This window comes from Electrona antarctica, assembly GCF_951216825.1.
Source record: "Electrona antarctica genome assembly, chromosome: 6".
In the NCBI taxonomy this organism is placed as follows: Eukaryota; Metazoa; Chordata; class Actinopteri; order Myctophiformes; family Myctophidae; genus Electrona; species Electrona antarctica.
The window spans coordinates 48,284,085-48,305,455 of NC_136811.1; the positions used below are offsets into that span (position 1 = coordinate 48,284,085).

At 44.3% G+C, this 21,371-nt stretch overlaps 1 protein-coding gene across 1 annotated transcript in view; it reads right to left on the reverse strand.

Annotated features, from left to right (window-relative positions):
• The window catches only part of tsnare1 (T-SNARE Domain Containing 1), a 169,776-nt gene that overhangs the window by 53,874 nt on the left and 94,531 nt on the right, over positions 1–21,371 (reverse strand). Inside the window, exon 9 of the mRNA XM_079504227.1 lies at positions 10,581–10,653. Within this exon, the coding sequence (XP_079360353.1) occupies positions 10,581–10,653 (73 nt within the window). The remainder of the gene's footprint in view (positions 1–10,580; positions 10,654–21,371) is intronic.

Genomic DNA, 21,371 nt, shown 5'->3' on the forward strand with positions numbered 1-21,371 from the left:
AAAGGATGGCCCTATGTGTAAATATACAAACGTGAATGTACGTGTGGTTTGAAATATGCAGTCAAGTACTAACCTATAATATATTAGGAAAATAACAGCAAAAGGTTTTTTAAAGTGAACAAAGGTCAAGCATCGTAATTGAAAAAGCCAGTGAAGATTTTGGCACTAGATAGAGGGTCATGGGATGGCAATTTGCCCATTGATGTTTAGATATCCTGTTTGAAAGAGGAAATCTTGGCCTACATACCAGGGGCAATTTGTGTGTGTGATTTATTTGCACATTAACATATATTTGTTAGCATACATCCAGTCACAGCAACAATAAGCAACAGAGTCCTTGCAGAGGGCAGACAGGGTAGGGGTCGAAGGTTATGAGGTGATGTTCTTCCTCTTTTGCACTAGGTATGTTGGTGTGTGGTTTTTTAATGTTGTACGGGTCACTGTGTGCCTTTGTTGTCTTGTATTGTGTATTGTTTTGTATTATACTGTATTGTATTGTATTGTATCTGTATGCTGCAGGGCGGGTCCTTGGGGTCCAAGACAAATTTCTCCCTTGGGAGACAAAATAAAGAAACCTTGAATAAAGACCAGTTTTTGATGAATGAAGTTGTGGTATTTATTTTTTGTCTGGTTTGGAAAAAACACAGATGGTGTGCGGGGGAAAAAAAAGTCTTCACAAGAGCTTTGCTCTGACAAATATTTGACTAAACAGAAAGTGTCAGTCGGTTTGGCCGAAACATTGCACCTGATGTACTGACACCTTTGTCAGAGCATAGCTGTTAAGTGGACTTTTTTTAATTTTAAACGGTTACTCATTGTGTCCAGCACCAGCGACCAACTGGATGTGCGCAACCTTCACCTTTGAAATTAATTTGAGAGATGCACATAGGCTTTTGTGTGAGAAAGAATAGTGGCAACAAAAGGATATGGATGCGGTCTTTCTCGGAGCAGTGCACTATATTCAGGAGGTACATTAACCCTCTTAACTTGCCTCATATCCACTGACTGCAGCCTTAAGTAAGAAATATGGCCAGAACGGCAGTACAGCAGTAAAGACAATTAATCACCTAAATTCCTCATTATTCTGTTTTGTAGCCGTTGTTATTTCGGTTCAAATGATGCTGACATCGTTCTGATTATTGTGAACATTCATCTTGGCCTTTTACTCTAAAGCAATCAAGTGAGGCAGTGGTTCTCAATGTGGGGCCCGGGGACCCCCAGGGGTCTGAAGGGGTTTCATGGGGTCCTCAGCTAAATGGAGGAATTGTTAAATGTCACCATTTCACCAGCTTATAACACAAAAACAAAAATGACTCAGATTATAGGTTTTCACGCTCTCCAATGTTATCTCCCACCCGCTTCGACTGTTATCAATGGACAAGACCGCAGTTATCAGTACGGATCAGTACGAATGGTGGACCCTCTTGTAAACAAGTGTAATGCTTTATTGGGTACTGTAATTCTGCAAACTGTTAATAAATATTTCAATCAATCAATCAAAGAATAAAAGTTATGCATCGGGGTTTGTAGGAAAACGGACCAGTCACGTGACGTCTCTGATCAAAGGAATCTAATCAGATGATAGAAGCCGACTGAATTATTTTCAACGGAGTAGGTGGCATACTATGTAGAACAAGCCCTTATCAACCGAAATGATCAAGGAGAACTACCGACTGAGCCGTTGGGTCGGCAGAGCATGCCCATACTATGTCGAAACAATCGTACTGATCCGTACGGATAACTGCGGTCTTGTCCATTGATAGCAGTCGAAGCGGGTGCATCTCCATACCTACAGTAAAGACCAACGTTTCCTAAACAGTGGGTCGGGACGCGTTTGTGGGTCGCAGGCCGAATTGTATGGGTCGTAACTCGCAATTATGGGGGAAAATACTTTTAAGAAGTAGTGAATCTATACTGTACAAGCTCACAACACGTCGTCGTCGCCGCATCTCGACGTGTTGTAGATCAGCTATTTTCACTAGTTTGGGTCCCGGGTGAATGTCAAATTTCTCTTTTGGGTCTCGAGCTAAACATTTTGGGAACCACTGGTATAGACAGTTGTAGTTAGTTGAAGAAGAGATCAGTGAAGTGATCGCAAGTAGCTACAGTACCTGCTGGTAAAACCAAAGGCTGAATAAATTAAAGGACCACTTCACCACTTTTCAACTTCTCTTCCTATAATTGGTCCTAACTAATGTTCATGATAAAATACCACCATTTTTTCCTACTCAGTCTGTGCCTCATAGGAATGCTGTGGGCAGTTCAGAAACCCGTCCACCAGTGACATCATCGATGGTGAATCCAAGTTAATAGAAATGACAGGCTTTCTTTTCCTGAAAAGTTTCAATGCAAAAGTTGAAGCCATCGTTCTCACGATAATAAAAATCTAAATATATTTTAAAACAAATCGTGTTTAAAAAAAATCTGCCTAATGATGATGTCACTGGTGGACGGGTGTCCGAACTTCCCAAAGCCCTCATGAGACACAGACTGAGTAGGAAAAAATGGTGGTGTTTTATCATGAAGTGAGTGAGGACCAATTATATGAAGAGATGTTGAAAAGTGGTGAAGTGGTCCTTTAAGGTCCGGAAGCTTCTGCCGATACCCTGTTATCGCAGGCTCCTGATAACCCACCATCATCTTCACCTGGCCCCCCGCTGTCTGTATATTGTAAGAAATCGTTGTATATGCAGGTCGTATTCTGCAGCCGTTATTCCACGTTCTCCTCTGTAAATATAACTGGCTGTATTTGTTGATGACATCTATTAACGTAAGGTCACACCTAACTTTTATTCTGCCCATGTGTGTGTGTATGAATTATATGCGCCGGGTGAGGAAAAAGTATATTTGAAGCAGATAAACGCTCTGTGCAATTGAATGAGTCCAAGACGGACAGGCCTGACAACAGAAAGCGCTGCAAGCTACTGCGTTTGAGTGAATGTGTTAACCCATTTTTGACCTGAGATCAGATTCTAAAAATGTCTTCTACATCCTGACAGTTTTCTGAAAAAGCTATGTTTCTATGTCAGCCGTTCTTCGATTTTTTTAAAATAGCAGACCTACAAGCTCGTAGCGTGCCACTCGGTGGCGCGCTATGAGCTTGTAGATCTGCTATTTTTCAATAGCTAAAGCATAACATAATGCTAACACCAAGAGGGGTTCCCACCCAAAATGGGTTAATATTATATCTCTTCTGTCAGGAAGAAACCACCTAACTCCAAAATGTTAGTTTTTCAGGAAATGAAAAATATGCATTTTTCCTGGAGATTTTGAAAACGTTATATTTTGCAAAACAAAGCAATACTGCCTCATCAAAGTTGCATGGTGTTGTGACATTATATATAGTGTTAAGTACTTACATGAGAGGAGGAGAGGTGGTGAAGTTAGTTGCTTTAGCAGACAGTTTGAGGGTCCAATGGAGTTAAGAGGTTTTGGCCAAAGTGTTGTTACTAATTTCCATCGCTTCAATATTTTTGAAACAACACACAGACATAAAGGGTGTTCAATAGCACTGATTTATGGAGGGGGAAAAATCTAAAACCTCAAGAATATAGTTAGGAGGTTTCCTCCTGACAGTAATGATTATGCTCTCTTGATTCATTGTTAATTGTTAATTAAGTGTATTAATAGGCTCTGTTAGGCCACAATGGAAACGAGTCCCCAGGTCTAATAGACAATCAATCAATCAATCAAGACCATCCACCCATTCCATTTTGATGTATCTTCTAGGAACTAATTTGTTGGACAAATAGCCTACAAATTAAATCAACAACAAAAGAAATCCATTTTGAAAAACAAACAAAAACATTTTCTTCAAAAGGACAGATATTAATTTATATGGAAACTAAGGCAGTCCGAATGCAGTTCCAAACACTTCTGAAAATGCCACCTCTGCATATTTGTGCATTATTCATTGGTCTAAATGTTAACCGCGCTAATTATACACAGAGCACCGGGGAGGCTGCAGTGTGAAAAGAAAAGCCCTGTTAGTTGTGCGTCACTAGCGTCCAACTAAGTATGAATCACCCTTTACTCTGAATCACCCTTTACTCTGAATCACCCTTTACTCTCCCACTCCTGTGGAATTGGGGTGAGGCGAGAAGACTATTTAAAGGGCATCTACATTAGACTGACTGAAGGCAGCAGACATGAGGACACTCCAAAACACAAAGGCGGTAATTAGTACATGGTGCTGCTCCCCATTTTACTCTAGAGGACCTCTCTACGGACACGCACACGCACGCACGCACGCACGCACGCACGCACGCACGCACGCACGCACGCACGCACGCACACATCAGAGTAATATGAACAGGATATATCTACTGTACTGAGGCCATACATTTCAGAGTTTAAAGGCGGCGTGTCTTCTCAGAAGTTCAGACATTATTTGCCAGGCTGACCTCGTATGTCAATGCATCCAGTTGCAATGTTGGTGATATGAGTGAGGCATTCATTTGATGATGGATAAAATAACATCAATGTCGTTTCTGCTCCTTAAAGCATAATCGTTTGGATTTTCTTCTAAGAGTAGGTTTTCATGGATTGGATGAAAGTATGTTGATGAGAGTTTGTTTTGTAGCTAGGACATCAATTGGAGTAGACTCTCCAATTGATGTCCTAGCTACAAAACAAACTGATATACATCATTGTTATGAATGTGGATGCCAGTGTAAATGTTAACTTTGTTAAGTATGTTTGCTCTTTGATGGACTGGATCAACTGCCAGTATTCTCTCTTTCAACCAATGTCTGCTGGGATAGACTACAACCTACCAATATACCCTTGATTGAATCGAGCGAATGAACGAATAAATGAATGCATACATTAATCATTGAATGAATGAGAAAATGTATTAATTACTTAGATTAAACAAATTAAGCAAGCAATTAAAATACCATAATAGGTTTAGAGTCTTTGCTAACAGACTTGAGGATAATGGTATTAACACAGTATATTGCTCATAGGCTTTAGTCTGCTCTATAGTGTGTGGGGTTGGGCCCTATGGTGGGGCGGGGTATGCTCTATGGTGGGACTCGTCTGTGTGTTTATTACGAACAGATAATACAGGGTTTGTTTCGTTCGTTCAAGTCTGAATCCCACTCTTCTTTACATTGGTAAGAAGAAAAAAACATACATAAGAAAAACAATACTGTAAAAAAAAATAATATATGTTACACAATATATTTCCTATTTCAAGCTTATATACAGAGGACATGGCGATGGTCACATTATTTATTGTGGCTTCTCTGTCATTATAAAGTCTATCTGCAGCATGCAAGGACTGCTGGAGGTGCTTGGCACTGTATGGAGACAGCAGTGCTGTAGCGCATTTGCATAGCAGTTCCTTTCTAGTCTGGTTGGAGGGAGAAGGTCATGTAGTGGGAGGGAATGGTTCATCATATATTGCAGCTTTGGCGTCGTTAGTGTATCCACACAGAAGGACACGTCCGTATCAAGCCCTGATCCAATAAATGCAAAGACAATCAGCAGTATAGCTCGTCTACTGACATGCGTTTATTTTCCCAGGGTCAATATAAAGGTAGAGACGCCTTCAGCACCATGTCCCAGGTGCGCAACAGTGGTGGCATAATGTTCGCTCGTACACCCCCCCCGATGCTGGTTATAGCCAGCATGGGGCGAGCGGCTACTGGAGTGTGTTATGTGTAGGCGCTCGCTTCCAGTGATCTCATCTCATCTCTGCTTCGGGAAGCTGTCACAGAGACTTGGTGAATATGATTGTGATGTGGCATCGCCTCCGCCATAATCTCATGTCCTCCGTTCCAGTAACACCACTCAGGAAGCTGCGTGATGTAGTTGAAGACAGGCTGTTGTGTTTGCTGCACGGTGGGACGTTCACACCTAGACGCTACAGGCACAGACGCTTCAGAAGCCCCTTGGCAAACAAACAGTGGCTGCTTCCAACAGGATTGTTTTTGTTGCGTTGTGTTTGCTGCCATGATACCACTGCAGTTGGTGCTCTTGATTAAAAGCCAGTCAGACTCTGCGGCTTTTGCTGAAATGTTGAAAATATTGTAATCTTTAAGTGTTAACCATTATCTTTTAAAAACACAACAGGAAAAAGGGGTGTCATATCATATCTCATCTTGGTGTGAACTAACTAGGCGTTCAGACTATGGATGGCAAAGCTATACAATGGCAGTGCGGTACTACTGGCAGCTAGTGTGCCGAAATCCAAAACGCATTAAAGATCTCGACTCCCGACCCAAACTCAAAACTAACCTGAAAGACCTCAAAACAAATACAACAGTCCTCTGACCCCCGCCCCCACCCCTCCTTTCTATACTGTAGATGAGTTTTCTACTAATATCATGTCTTGTATTGTATTGCATGTATCGTATTTAGCATCTTTGAATGAACTACCTGAAACTAACTTTTTCAATCAAGTATGCAATCAAATATACTGCGTGAAAAGAGGAGTTAACGGGCAATTATGGGCACTGTATTTTGCCCGTAAACCTCAAGTTTAGCGGGCATATACAGTTAATATACATGCAGTCAATCAATCAATCAATCAATCAATCAATCAAAGTCCTAGCTGCAGAAATGTCAGCAGGTGCTGCTTCTAGTTGGTAGAGATGTGATGTTGTAGATCTTCACATTTGTTGAAGGTGTCAGAAAATCTATGGAGCTGGGCCTTGGCCAACCTCCTCAGAGCATGCCAGTCTATGGAGCTGGGCCTTGGCCAACCTCCTCAGAGCATGCCAGTCTATGGAGCTGGGCCTTGGCCAACCTCCTCAGAGGAGAGCATGCCAGTCCAGCTGAATGTCGGGGGCCAACATAATGTCCTGAGGAGGAGACTGCACCCTGAGATTGTGAGCCAAATTTGGACCAATTCAGGTGAGCAGAAGTCAAGTCAAGTCAATTTTAAGAAGTGGATCTATTTGTCAAAGAAAAACATGCACTGCCTACTTTGATCGTCGTTGACACCAACCAAGGATCCACCCATTGGAATGGGCATGTTTGCACACACACACACACACACACACACACACACACACACACACACACACACACACACACACACACACACGCACACGCACACACACACACACACACACACACACACACAATGGTCAAAAAGGCTGGAGAGTGAGTGGAACTACTAAACGTTTGTTTGACCTCAATCCCACAGGGTGAGAGGAAGTTAATGCTCAATGTACACATTGGCATAGAGTGGCAGAACCCACAGCCATGATAAGGTGGACACAACAGCTTTTCATCTATTGTGCAGAGAAGTTGGCTGGCATAAACCCTGTCAATACAGAAGCTCATTCACTGGCTTACAGAGGCATTTCACAAGCCTATGCTGCCGTGGCCACGGCCACGGCCACTAGACATTTCTGAACTGTATCTCTACATGGAAATGCCATTTTGTTTCTGTCAGGAGAAACCCAACATTAGTCCATGTTGTGGCTTCATTGTCTCCACCAGGCTGACCCCCCCCCCCTCCTGCACACTTCACAATGTGTGGGGGGGAAGCTGACCACTTTGTTCAGTGGAACAGGTGTGGAGGACATTAGTGCAGCAGTGTTTTTGATCGACATAGTGCCCCTACATCAGGTTCGATCTATTGAAAGTGTGTGTGGGTCTTTTTCCGGGTCTGAGATCAGTCGGGCTACCCCTTCAACCTGCTATCCAAGTGAGCGGCGGTGGTTCAGGGGTAGAGTGCCTGGATGGTAACCGCAAGGTTGCCAGTTCAAACCCAGGCTCCCCCAGAGTCACTGTCGAAGTGTCCTTGAGCAAGACACTGAACCCCTAATTGCTCCCGATGTGCTAGTTGGTGCCTTGCATGGTTTCGGCTGCCATCGGTGTATGAATGTGTGTGTGAATGGGTGAATGTAATGCACAATCTCTGTAAAGCGCCTTGGATAAAGGCGCTATATAAATGCACCATTTACCATTTACCATTTGAGCAGCGAGGGCCAGAAGGTACCGGTACCGGTAACCTTCTGTTCTGCCCAACAGGCTCACGTATGTCAGTTGAGATGTATTCACAGTAGAGGATGAAATTTTTTCGGGATTCAAGAATGAAAAGTTGACGGGAGTGGGAAGGAGCGGGAAAATCATCAATTAGCCTCATTATATTACCACAGATTAACTGTTCCTGGTGCCATATCTTTTGCATTAAAACTGCATGAAACACAGTCATCTAAAAAGAACACAAAATCCGGTGCGGGATGGGATCGGGTCATCGGGAGTCATTCTACCAGGAATGGGACGTTTTTCTTTTCTTTTTCTTTTTTACTCTGGCCTGGGATTGGGACGGTATGGGATTTTTTTCTGTGGTTGTGGGATGGGACGGCCCCGGGGGAGGGAATCCACTCCTGTGTCATCCTCTACTTCGCAGTAGGTGCGAGTGGCTGCCCTCCTGTCTCCTGCTAAGGCAGATGGACGGACACGGATTGGCAGTTCACTCTGGGAGTGACTTCACAGTTTTGGCATCGGGTCAGAGTCACAGTAAGGCTAGCCTCGGAAACCCAGACGTTTTTATTTCCAGGGAGAAAAAAAAAGTCTGGGTCCGAGTCCACTTCAATTCGGCATAGAGTAGCGCAAACATCGCTCACTCTCTGCTGATTTCTGATCGTCTGCACCTTTGTTAAATTGACACACACATGCACACATGTACACACACACACTCCTCTCTCTCTGTCGCTCTAAGTAATTAGTCTCATGTCGCGCTGCTGTGCATAGTTTCTCCCGGCGGATCCTGCCGGGAGCTGCCTATGCCATAAAAAGCATAGGTGAGTTCCAGGCTACAGTAAGGCAGGTAATAGGAAAGAAATAATTCACTGTAGCAGTGCGGACTGCGGAAGGTTTAATGTTTTTGAGGGGCGCTAGCCCCTCCCTCCTATAGTATATCCAGCTTTTAGTATGTTAACAAACTTTGTCCTACACAAACATTAAATTCCCATTGACAATGAATGGAGAATGTTACGTCAGTGTCTGAGCAAATCGGCATAGTGTCTATTTTACACATGATGATGTACGATACTAAGAGCGCCCCTCACTGCACACAGTTGTGATTTTTGAGTGGTGCAAACTACTCCAACAACTGGCTTTGTTAGTACCCGTGTGTGTTTGTGCCTGTACGGGTGAGCATGGTTGCTATGGTTAGTATGTGACGTCACTGACATTCAACGCCTGAGTGACCTACCTTCAAGTGACACTGTTGAGACTGAATTCATGCGGAGAGTACTTATGACACAAATTAATACCGATAATAGGTGCAAATTACAAAGATACTAATGTTCCGATGTTCACTACATCTTCATCAGAGTCATGACTTTGATGACGATGTACTGAAGATCAAAACGTGCTCTTTTGCGCCCATTAATAAAAAAGAAAAGCCATAAAACTGTCCGAGCTGCTCCAGTGAATTCTCCCTGATCTGTTGCTGCTGTGTCCAACTCCCGTGACACACCAGACATGCCCAACCTACCTAGATGTGGTGGACAGGGTCTAAGTATTGGGCTTCACTCCCTAAGCACATAGCCATGTGAGAAATAAAGGTTATGTCTTACAATCCCTGGTCACTGACGACAATGATGAGTTCTACAGTCCTTGTCACCATAGGGCTATACAGTATAGACTCATCCTGATGGGCGGCTAATACATCTTTTTGTGGGCCTCCTATGTCCAGCTTTTAGTGTCTGTGTAAACACCATTTTTGTCCTAACACAAACATTAAAGGTATATTCAGTGATTTCACTTAATTAAAATATCTTGTTTTTTCTTATTTTTTGGATAATCCTCCCTACTATAAAGTGTGCTGACCAAATAAGAAGTTCCTCCCTGTCCCCAGTGAGCCCCTGGGGTCAAAAAACCCTAGTTTCGGTATGGGCTTTGGGTGGCAAAGCCTTCATCCAATCAGGATGAGAGGGGCCTTCCTCCAATCAGGATCGATCGGGGCGGGCCTTGGTGCGCGTGCTGTTGGCCTGTCGCGTGTCCCCCCCACTGTATTGTGCATGTGCACATCTTGTTACCGGGGCGGACCGGGGTTTTTTCCAAATCACCCAAATCACTGAATGCTCCTTTAAATGCCATTGACAATGGACAATTTTGAGTAACACTAACATTGAAGACGAAGGTGAGAGCGCAAATTCTGATGTACGATGATAAGAGTGCCCCTCACTTCACAAAGTCAAAGTCAAAGTCGTACGATTAGTCACAGACGTTACCGCAGTGAAATTTGTTCTCCGCATTTGACCCAACTCTTGGAACGGTGAGCCGCAGCGTGCGCCGCGCTCGGGAATCATTCGTTGATTTGACCCCCAATCTAACCCATTGATGCTGAGTGCCAAGCAGGGAGGCATTGGGTCCCATTTTTACAGTCTTTGGTATGACCCGGCCGGGGATCGAACCCCGTCCTCCCAGTTTCAGGGCGGACACTCTAACCACAAGGCCACTGTCTGGTTTTCACACGGATAAGGATTCTTTCATCTCAATATGAATATGTGTGGTTAAACCCATGGACTCCAGATGTGATCATAGAACTAGAGTTATAAGACCAATTAAACGTGTAATGCTGTAGACATACACAGACACACAGTACTCACCTATGGCGTCTCCCTGTTCATGCACCATGCTTGCCAGGTCCTTCATAATTTGGCTGATGTCCAGCATGTCTCTCTATATAAAGAAACACAAAAAGAGTTGTTTTTAAATTACCCATCATTGCTGATCATACATTACTGACCAGGGATCACTAACTTCACTAGAGCTCCATCTATTAGACTATTGCTTGTGCTACCTTGAATTCCCAGCGGAATCCAGCAAAATTACACAATTAATAATGCAGCAAATAAAAGTGCCTAAAACAAGTTTCCGTTCAATTATTTCTCTGTCAGGGCACCGAGAGAACTGTTGGGGCTACGGTTGACCGGAGCTAATTCTCCACACTCTCCAAGCTTTAAATCTGTTCTCTGTGTATCAGCTCAGAGCAATATGGAGGCTTATAAAACCTGTGTCTATCTCCCTCTCACAGGTCCCCCCTTCTCCTCCATTATTGCACCGTGCAATCACAGCTGCGTTTGTATAGCCTAACGCAGTGGGCCATCCATCACAGGTGTCTCAGATTGCTGTGGAAACTGGCAGCCATTCTGGTCCTTGGCAAATGCCATCTGGACGGAGCCAAAATGGCCCCTGGCAAACGTCACAAATGCTAAAGACTTTTTGCATTCGTCTTTGGGCAACCCTGTCCGTCACTCGGGAATAGAATAACAACACATTTATTTTACCTGGCAAAGCGCTTTGGCAACCGTAACTCATTTCATTATAATGACAGAATGGTGTGTAACAAATGTATGAAACGCTGAGTGGAAGTGAAAAGGGAGAGAGAGAGATGGGATGGTCTTAGCTGGGACCTCTGCCCGAGGGGAGAGTGCGTGGGCAGGCTTAGGGCCAAAAGTGTGCCATCTTCTATATTTCATTGAGTTTATATTCTGCTCCTGGCCACTTTATTGGACCTACTGCCATGGGACCGGAGACCAAGCTCTGAGAATGTTATTTTAAATTACCAGCAGTTCATTTTCATATTGCTTCATCCAGTGACATATACTGTACATTACAATCCTCTGAGATGAGTATGTGTGTTGCGTGCGTGCGTGCGTGCGTGCGTGCGTGCGCCCATCGAGACAAGTATATTGTTGCCTTGTATCTCCATATTTGTTTCCCCCCCCATAAATGAATGTCCTGTTTTATAGGCCTACTTAAATATGACAGTGTGACACGAAAGTAGCAAAAATAGGAGAACAGCAATATCTTCCAGTTTTGTCTATTTTTGAATGAAATAATTATTCACCTATAACAACATGCCCAAAGCAGAGACAGCAGGTTGAAAGTGGTTAAGTCTGTTGGGTTTTATAAATATTTAACCAATAAAGTATTAACAAGAGCTTGTAGGAAGGAGAAGGTTCTCCCCCCCACCCCCATTTTCTGAATAGTAACGTTTTTGACATATCAACGTCCTCCAAATAGCCATATCCTCTGACAAAAACTGTGCTACACTGCATTGTTGTTAGCCCTGGTCCAGTGAGTTAGCGAACTCACTAACACACTTTTTTGAAAGTTTTAACGGTATTGTATATTGTATCGATATCGCAATATTTGGCATAAATACAGAGATATGACATTTTGTCCATATGGTGTAGCCCTAATGTGAACGGTCAGATTGACAATAATAAACGTTTCTGACAATAATGGTTTGCACAATGTCAGGTATATGGATTAAACTGGCAAAAATAATCTACAAATTGACTTTGAATTTAAACTCCCTGGTTGCCCCCTGGTGGCCTGTGTTTATGAGGGCCACAGCATTTTCTTCCAAGCCACAGTCAGTCAGCCAACATCGTCGTCAATGGCTCACATCGTCCTCTGACAACCTGTCAATCCCGCCGGAGCTGGTATTGTGTGTCTTGTTGATGGGAAGAATGCACTTGAACAAACGGTGGACATGGCATGGTTAAAGGGGCCCGGCGTTTGTTCGTAATAAAATGGCAGTTGGAGATTCCGTACATCTGTTCCATCTGACATCGAGGCCACAGCGGAGACGGCGAAAACACAATTAAACTCTGGCCAAGATTCTTTTCTAAAAAAAGAAGAAATCTACAAAAACAAGCCCGCCAGCAGCATCTTGATTGACAGCCCTGTCGGCAAGCGGGGCATGCCTCACGTTTCTGCAGTTGTAAGACGGCTGACTGATAGCGGCAGATATGAATGGTAAGATTACAGGTCCGTCCAAAGACTTGGAACACGGCAGATTGCCTGATAAGAGAAGACGAGCGCAAAGTGTGTGTGTGTGTGTGTGTGTGTGTGTGTGTGTGTGTGTGTGTGTGTGTGTGTGTGTGTGTGTGTGTGTGTGTGTGTGTGTGTGTGTGTGTGTGTGTGTGTGTGTGTGTGTGTGTGTGTGTGTGTGAGAGAGAGAGAGACTTCTTCTGTGGATGTGGCTGTCACATTTCATCGTATTGCCTGTATCACACCAGAGATTCTTCACCTCTCCGTAATCTTGCAGAAATAAGTAGCAGATTTCCCCCCCCCCTCCCTCATCATGAAACTAATTTTCTGCTCGAGTCTCGAGAAATGCACAGTTTAGGAAAGTAGAAGAGTGGTAGCACAAGAAGTAAACAGTTTCTTGATATTCGCAAACAAACTCCTCTTGAAGATGAATTGTATCACATAAGGTAGCAGAGATAACAAATACAGGAAATATAAAGCAGGCCACAGCAAAAGTAAATCGCTTGGATTTTCTCAAAGGATTCCACACGTTTGCGCTGTTGTTATCAAACCCTAATAGACAAGCACAGCGGAATGAACAGAAGTGGATTCTTTCAGTACGTGAGAAGATAGTACCACATATACAGTACTGTAGTGCAGAATCAGCTCCATGCACATACCGTAGTATTGGCAGACAAATTATTGTGGTAATTCAGAGGGGCCAGCAAGAGCCAAGCTACGTAGTAAACCTCTCTCTTTCAATGTTTTTATTAGATTTTCAATTAACGTAGTACACCTAATACAGAGAAGTGGTTAAATTAAGTACATTTACTCAAGTATAGTGTACTTTTTAGGTAGCATCCACTACAACTTAGAGGCAACATTTTTAATTAGGTTAATCAAATAAATACAACTTTTTAATAGCCGATTTAGTTTGTATAATATTGGCAATTTTCTTTAGCCGAAATATAAAATAGGGCTTCATTGATCAATAATTAGAGTCCAATAACATGGCATGATTCTGAAATGGGATATTCTGCATAATGAGTACTTTTACTTTTGCTTCTTTAAATATAGTTTTATGCCAATAATGTTGTACTTTGACTTCAGTAATATTTTGAATATAGGGCCTATTACCTCCAGCAGTAGTAGTAGTATTGCTACACGGTGGTATAATGCTACTTACTACTTCATTACTTAACCACCGATGCAGAGTTGGTGAAGAGAACAAGGTGGCGTTGCAGTGATAATTTTTTCAGAATATTCTTTTGAATAACACACCATTTATGTAGTTTTAGTCCTATTTAGTCTTCTGAAAAACCTTAGTCTTTTAGTCTTGGTGTCAGTCAACAAAATGAACACAGTGGTGGTGATCACCTCTCTCTCGTGCCTGCAGAGGGAACTGTGGCACAAGGAAGTGTGTGTCTGCTGCATCGCCCGCCTCCTACAGGTGCCTGTCGACTGGCTCCGGTAATGGGAGCCTATTAGGTATGCAGATCAGACACAGACGCAGAGGGGGAGGTGCCGGGCCACATGGCTCACAGCTCCCCTTCCGAAGGTGTCTGGGCGATTCAGTGCCCGCACTGTCACCCTCCAACAGGTGAGTCTGACACCCCCACGGCGGGGAACATTGACACACCTGACAACGACGGCCGAGTGGGGGGGGAGGGCGTAGGAAGGATAGGAGGGGCGGTTTGAAGGAGAGGAAAAAACTGAGAAGCCTAAGGATGCATCTCGTGTCCTTATCTCTTATCTCTATCCTCGCTTGTCTATATACTGTATTAAGTGGAAAAAGTCAGTCTGCCATTTTGCCGGCCGTGCCTCTAATTCCTGCTCCAAGCCAATGAGCTACAGGAGTGAGGATAAGGAGACACCACTGAGGAGCTGTGAGTGAGGGAACATAAAGTGCATCGTTCCAGGAAGACTTTCTCAACTGAACAGCATGACGCCCCTAGCTAGTAATGATTTTTTACATGTGTGCGTGCGTGCGTGCGTGCGTGCGTGCGTGCGTGTGCATGTGTGGGTGGCCGCTGGGGACGTGGATGTGAAACTGTAGTGGGGCAAATTAACTGTGGCAAAGACTGTTCTGTCATCAATGATTTTTTTTTGTGAGTGTCTAAGCTGAGCCCCCCCCTCCTCCCCCAATTTAATAAATTGGGGGAGGAGGGGGGGCTCCGCTCAGTGGGCATCGCAAAGGAAATGTGCATGTTTCCTCTCTCCTTGTCTTGTTTATTCTATGCACCTCTGGTGGGAGGGACTAGTCACTAAGACACAAGGAAAGGACACGGAAGGAAATTACAGAATTACGATTTAATTTAGAGACACAGGATGCATCCTCCTAAGAGACTATCAAAAACTCAAACAGCCGGGTTAGAAATGCACCAAATGCATGTGACGCCAGGCCAACGTGCTGTGAATGTGTATACAGAGCAGAGCCTGAAGACCAAAAGCCTAATATCTCCCCTGGCCAAGGGGGATGCCCTATAGGGCAGTGGATAACATGTTTGGCTTCGGTGTCCCTTCGGCTGCACGACCACATTAGCCGGCGCGGCCGTGACAATTCTTATCTGACACCATGCAGTCCCCTCTCCACAGGCAACATTAGTCATCATCTGCTGTCAACGCTTGTCATTTCAATTCCCTTCTGTTTGCATTGCAGGGCAGGTCAGCCCATATAGCCTGTTAACCATTTAAGCCCCATACACTTCACCCATATCATACTGTCAATAGATTCATCGTTATCTTAATTTGTATCTGTATTTACAAGAACTTGGCGTTTGTTTTTTTGCGTTTTAATGACAAAAATGCATAGGGTATATTAAAAAAAAAGTTTTATTTAGCTTTTTATTGGCAAAACACATTGTATTAGGTAAAACAATGTATTGCCAATAATGACATGAAAAATTACCTGTCAAATGAAATAATTCAGATACTATTGTTATTGGATTGCTACCACATGCCAAGGTAAATCCTGTGTGTCCTTGAGTTACATTGGAATTGCAACACCAGTGTGCCCGTTACCTCCCGCCCTCTGCTAAATAATCTCATGTCATGCATCCCAGAAACATTTATTTGCGAGTAGCCGACAACTTGCCTCGTAAAAAGTGAGGGAAGCTAGGTGACTCTGGTATTACCTTTGAAAAGTAAGGACATCAGAACACATGACTCGTCGTTAAATTGCAACTCAGGACAACGGCAGACATTTATGGCTCTTTTTTACTATGAAGGGTAACGCAGAACCTTCTGTAACATGAAACTTTCCAGAAGTTAGCCGTTTATGACGCAACACAGTTTTCTGCACCACAAAGGGAGGAACATTCGCCCACTTCTCATCCAATCAGAAGCCACGGCGCTCCTTCCAGCAGACCCTCCCTTCGTGGTGCAGAAAATGGCGTTGTGTCTGTGCATTTGTTAGTTTGTTTGTGTGCGTGCGTGCGTGCATACGTGCGTGCGTGCGTGCGTGCATGCGTGCCTATATTTTAACACTAAATTATAATACAATTTCCCCCAGTTTAGCTGTTATGCAAATTCCCCTTGAACAAGGAACTCAATTGGGTTACCTGCCAGCCTTTAGATGATAAGCTTTATTGTTAACTTCAAGATATCCATCAAGAGAAAAAGAGCATGTTGAAATTGTATATATAAATAATAAATGGAAATAAGCTCTCAAGCTACTTTGTGATTTATCTAATAAAACTATAGTAAAATACGCACATCACTTTGTGGAGGTGCTGGGTTCAAAAAGTGACATATGATTTTTCATATGATTTATCTAATACCCTATGCATTTTGCCAATAAAAACATTGATCAATCCAAAAACTGCAACTGGTAAGCCCCACTTGTTCTGGGGAGGGTGTAGACATACTAGACAAGCACCTCTGCTACGCATGAGTCACCAGCTGCTTCTGTTTACCCCACGGTGAGGACGCCACACATACGGAGGAACACGTTATCCAAGTTCACTCCGAGTGCAGTGACTCCTAAACAAACCTCTGGGAGTCACCAGTGTTAGGACAGAGAACACACCCATTCAAGCTGAAGCCATGGAGGAATTGAACCCATGCTCCACTGTGGGAGGCAGGTGTAGTCCCTGCAGCCCGTATTTTAACTGTACAATAATACAAATTAACACACAGCACTTTTGAGTTTAAATGCCATGAGATCAGGCTCACCGCTGAACTATAGCGAAATGCGGGCAGATCGAAATGTCAGTCATGATTCCACCAATCTCTGTACAGCTTTGATTTAGCAGCAGCATTGTAGGGGGCTAATTTTGACCATTGCTTCTTCATTCTATATAATCAAATTCACCTGTGTGTCGTTTAACACATGTATAACATATACCGGATTGTTCCAAACAACAGAACAGACTGACAAACAAAAATACATGTTGCTGTTCTCACTCAAGCTCTCTCAATATCACCTTGTCCCTCTCTCTGTCTCTCTGTCTCTCTCTCTCTCTCTCTCTCTCTCTCTCTCTCTCTCTCTCTCTCTCTCTCTCTCTCTCTCTCTCTCTCTCTCTCTCTCTCTCTCTCTCTCTCTCTCTCTCTCTCTCTCTCTCTCTCTCTCTCTCTCTCTCTCTCTCTCTCTCTCTCTCTCTCTCTCTCTCTCAAAATAAATGTGTTTAATGCTGATATGAGCTTCTCTCCCACCCAGGCCCAGAGGCATCGGGCAACAGGACACAGTGTCACCGCCGCGGCAGAACAACTGTTAAGCAGATTTATACGCACGCTTACTGGTGAGAAGGGGAGGGGGGACAATGACATTTCTGCCCACACCGCCGCCGGCAAAGGACTTGAACATGAGATGTCTCTTTTTTGCCCTTGCTGAATAAACGGTTTATAATGTAAAATCAAATGTTTCCTCTCAGGCAGCAGCCCAAGGACCTATAAAGTCCTTACCAAGAGCGCAGCCTGAAGGGCAGTGCGGGAAATATAGCTTCTGACAGCATTAGGAACAGTGGGTTGATGTTGCAGGAGTTCAACTCTCTCCCGCACTCAACATTTTGTAATGGAGCCTTCCCTCCCTTAATTTACACAAACCTCACTCCACTTGACATAATTTATTCTGATTTGTACTGATGGCAAAAAAAATCAAATGTACTATTTTATAATAGGAGCCTGAGATGTCTCGTATCAACTCTTGAATGTATTCAAGTGTGCTCATGAATTCAGATGATTGCATTCTTACAGAGTGCCCGGTGTGCTCATCACTTTGACAAACGCGGCGAACAATAATCGATCAGAACATCAAGACTTTTGTTCCAGTGTGTACTGTGCAGTAGAATGAAAAACAAACAAAGCAAAACCAATATGGCATTTGATCGACAAGGCTAATAACATGCGTGCGATAATAAATGGTCAATTATTATGAGGTGCTTTCTATATAGAGTCCTGCGTTTTCCTACTCGTATGCCGTCTACACTGAAGGGTGACACTGAAAGAGAAAGCGGTGTGGTTCCATGCATCATCTATCTACAGTTGGGTGCCACCGATATTGTCCCTTATCATTTGACCCATTTAGGCCTGACCTCAAAATGTTTAAAAATCCTTCTAAATCCTCCAGTTTTCTGAAATAAATATTTTCACGATTTTTCAAAAATAGCAGACCTACAAGCTCGTAGCGCGCCACTCGGTGGCGCGCTATGAGCTTGTAGATCTGCTATTTTTCAATAGCTAAATTATAACAATGTTTAAAACACCAAAAGGGGTTCCCGCCCAAAATGGGTTAACTGTCCTTTTGCGCAGATCACGCAAACCTCAGCAAAAAGAAAAGGACAATATCGATGGCCTCCAACTGTATGGTGAGGAGCGTATGATGAGGACGTTTCACACGGTTTGTGCACACGCTTTTAGTGCATGGGGAAACTAAGTTTGAATTTGGCACAAGTCATCTAAGTAAACAGTCTCATGTTTCCGTGGCGTGAGGCAGCTTCATGTACAAGTGCACCCCGTGGACAAGACGCTATGTCACAGGGATTTACCCCCGAGCCCTTGATGCAGAGTGCCAAGCAGGGATGGAGTGCTATTTTCGTATGACTCTGCCAGGGATTGAACCTCGACCTCCCAATCTCAGGGAGGTCGAGGTTCTAACCACAAGACCACTGAGCCTACAGTATGTTATATATTCAAATCCACCGTGTTATAGTGTGTAGAGCGTGTACAAATGTAAACAAACGGAACTGTGCTGGTCCATTTTGTTACATTTGTATACTGTACTCTCTGTAGTTACGAAGGGATAAGTTAACACTTATTATGCTAATGACATGTATACACGTCCTCTGAATTGAAACCGCGGGGTGCCTCGGACATGTATACCCGTCTTTAGGTCCTTTTTAATGATATAAAACGGGATCGCTGAATCAATCTTTTGACAGCGGACGTTGTTAACTTACTAGGCAACACTGTGCTCAGAGCTCCTGGACATGTTTTGCGCATGCGCGCAGCCATTCACTTCCTTGTTTACGGGCCGACAAAACTTGCTATTCTGTCCTAATTTCTGATTAAACAAGCATCTCGTTTGGAATATTAACGCTTATAAAGAGAGATCAGACTTATTAGCGCGAGGTAGTAATGAAACATTATACCTCCCGGTTTTTGGAGGAAATGGAAGGCGGGGCCTTTCAGAGTAAACTATGTCCATCTGCTTGGCAATCTAGCGCCTTTATTCTGAAAAATGAATAGTTAGTTAACACTAGCAAGGATTTTACAGCGTCGAATAGATACTGTCCCAAGGATGCATTTGATCACATTCCCCTTGAATGCTGTCCTCTGTTGTGCCCTGCCATTGTTTTCTTTAGTTTTTCTTTTTTTGTATCACTCTTTTATTCATTAATTTAGGATGAAATGATGATGATACGACCAAAGCCTGGAGGTGATGGTGTGAAAGGGTCAGGTATAGGGGACAAGTGGAGGGGGTTGATTGGGGGGACAGAATCCGTCACAGGAGCGCCGATACCAAAGGTTCTGCCTCCATGCGTTCCCCTTGTCAGAAGGTTCCAGAATGAACACGGTGACACTCAAGGACGATACGCTTGAATTCAATTACCCGTCCCGGGAAAGAGAGGAGGGGGGGGTCAGTGAGGTGAGGTGGTGGGCTGTCGGTTCCGCCCCAGACTGGTTCTCCTGGGGGGGGTTGGGGGGGGGACTACAACCACTGTAGCAAACCGCATCCCTGGTGTGCAGGAGCATGGAAAGGAGGTCCCGACCTCTGCGTCCCCCCATAGACGTCACGTCCCATCAGGGCACCACACAGCGTGGCTCTCACTAGACGAGACACACCCCCTCCTCTCTGAAGGAGAGTAAACTATAAACTACAGCTACCCCAGCCCCAGGTCGAGAGAGAGAGACAGAGAGAGAGAGAGAGAGAGAGAGAGAGAGAGAGAGAGAGAGAGAGAGAGAGAGAGAGAGAGAGAGAGAGAGCGAGAGACACACAGAGAGAGAGAGAGAGAGAGAGAGAGAGAGAGAGAGAGAGACAGAGACAGAGAGAGAGAGACACAGAGAGAGAGAGAGAGAGAGAGAGAGAGAGAGAGAGAGAGAGAGAGAGAGAGACAGAGACAGAGACAGAGAGACAGAGACAGAGACAGAGAGAGAGAGAGAGAGAGAGAGAGAGAGAGAGAGAGAGAGAGAGAGACAGAGAGAGAGAGAGAGAGAGAGAGAAGCTGGTAGACATGACAGACACAGGTCTCTCTGTCTTGGGGAGACGGAGAGAGAGAGAGAGAGAGAGAGAGAGAGAGAGGGAGCCAGACAGAGAGAGAGGAGGGGCATGACCCGCTGCAAACAATGTTGATTTAGTGGAATGGAACAACCAGAGAGGGATGTTTACAGTTTACAGTGTGTGTGTGTGTGTGTGTGTGTGTGTGTGTGTGTGTGTGTGTGTGTGTGTGTGTGTGTGTGTGTGTGTGTGTGTGTGTGTGTGTGTGTGTGTGTGTGTGTGTGTGTGTGTGTGTGTTGGGGGGAGGGGACGTGGGGTCCAGAGAGACAGAGAGAGATGCAAAAAGCACACTGTCAGATGCTATCAGCCTCCTGGAAGGAAGGAAGCACATCAAGCTCTTCAGCACCTGGCAGAACGCTGCCAATGACATCCATCCATGGCCGTATGACTAACGCACGGCCTGAGAGGCCATCAAGTTATCCCCCTCGCCAGCTCCGCTGAGATGAGGCTGTCACTTGGCATTGGGGCCTTTTCAGCGGCTTTCACAGCCACTTCTGTAAGGGGAGATTGACGCTCGTCCATTTTTCCTTCCTTTAGCCGCCCTCCCCCCCGACACCCAGCCGTCTCCCTTTCAAGCGCGGCCACCGCGGTCGGATTAGCTGATTTGAACATTGATGATGTTCCGACAGCTCTGACTAGGCAGAGAGATGTGTCTTCATTAACCGGCAGAGTGCTCTAAAAACATTATCATTAGTCTTCAGAGCCACTGGATGGTGAGCTTCCAGCCATGGGCCCGCCACTGCCTCTCACAAGCTTGTCATCGCGGAGAAAAATAATAATAAAGCATCCTGGGCTGCCACGCCATGTGTCAGGTTCTTATCGCTTTGATTTAGCCATATGGCTGTGAGACGGCCAATGAAGTTTATAAGTCGTCAAAAGTTTCATCACCGAGGATCCCGCAGAAAGCCGACTGGCAACTTCA